The sequence below is a fragment of the Monoraphidium neglectum genome (assembly GCF_000611645.1).
Source record: "Monoraphidium neglectum strain SAG 48.87 unplaced genomic scaffold scaffold03599, whole genome shotgun sequence".
Lineage (NCBI taxonomy): Eukaryota > Viridiplantae > Chlorophyta > Chlorophyceae > Sphaeropleales > Selenastraceae > Monoraphidium > Monoraphidium neglectum.
The window spans coordinates 4,457-5,407 of NW_014010030.1; the positions used below are offsets into that span (position 1 = coordinate 4,457).

Sequence of the window (951 nt, forward strand, 5' to 3'; positions counted from 1 at the left end):
CACACACACACACACACACACACACACAATCTTCCTCCCTTCCTCACCCCCTCCCTCTGACTCGTTATCTCTGCGTCCATCCCCCTTGCCCCCCCGGCCCCCCACCTGTCCACCAGCACCCGCAGCACCACCACCAGCAGCGGCACGATCATGGACGTCACAAACAGCGGCAGCGCCTCAGTGCACCACAGCAGGCTCGCAAACACCAGCAGGGCCAGGCAGTTCTGGGGACAGCGGTTTGCGTGGGGACGTGCGTGCACGCATGTGTGAGGTTCTGGCGTGCGTGTGCGTTTCTTAATTGAGGATGTGGTGTTTCCATGCATGCATGCGTTTTTTGGGGTTGGGAAGTGCATGTGACAAGGCGCAGGGTTGAAGAACCGGCGCATGCGCTTCAGCGCGCACGCCGTGAAGCTCCTCGGGCCGGGTGCAGGGGGATGCCGCAGCCACCAAGAGGCAGGGCAAGCTGGGTTGGGCTGAGCATGGGGGGGTGGGAGGTAGGAGTGTGGACGGGGTTTCCCCGCACCTGCTTCTCGGGCTCGTCCTCAAATATGGGCACCAGCAGCAGCGTGACGAGCGCGATGAGCGACACAGTCAGCGTCATGGGCTGCCAGTAGCGCTTCACCCAGGGCTCGCGGATGGTGTCGTCTGTGATGCCGTGGGTGTCCTGAGTTACAAGTGTGTGGGTGGGGGGAAAACGAGGATTGTGAGGGGGCAGTTCAAAATCGTCGGCCACACACGTGTGAACACATGCGGAAAGATGTTGCTTGCGTGCTGAGACACTCCAGCTTGCAAAGTAATCCAGAAATAAGAAAACAATCACATACATGCATGCGATAACACACAAACGCACTCGTGCGCATGCACGGCGCGCGTGCACACACACACACACACACACACACACACACACACACACACACACACACACACACACACACACACACACACACACAC

The 951-nt window shown here is 59.4% G+C and overlaps 1 protein-coding gene across 1 annotated transcript in view; it reads right to left on the bottom strand.

Annotated features, from left to right (window-relative positions):
* MNEG_13057 (hypothetical protein) overlaps nt 1-951 on the bottom strand; it is a gene marked incomplete at both ends in the record, with an annotated part of 5,476 nt that overhangs the window by 3,490 nt on the left and 1,035 nt on the right. The window contains 2 exons of the mRNA XM_014038471.1: nt 106-224; nt 524-664. Of these exons, the coding sequence (XP_013893925.1) occupies nt 106-224; nt 524-664 (260 nt within the window). The remainder of the gene's footprint in view (nt 1-105; nt 225-523; nt 665-951) is intronic.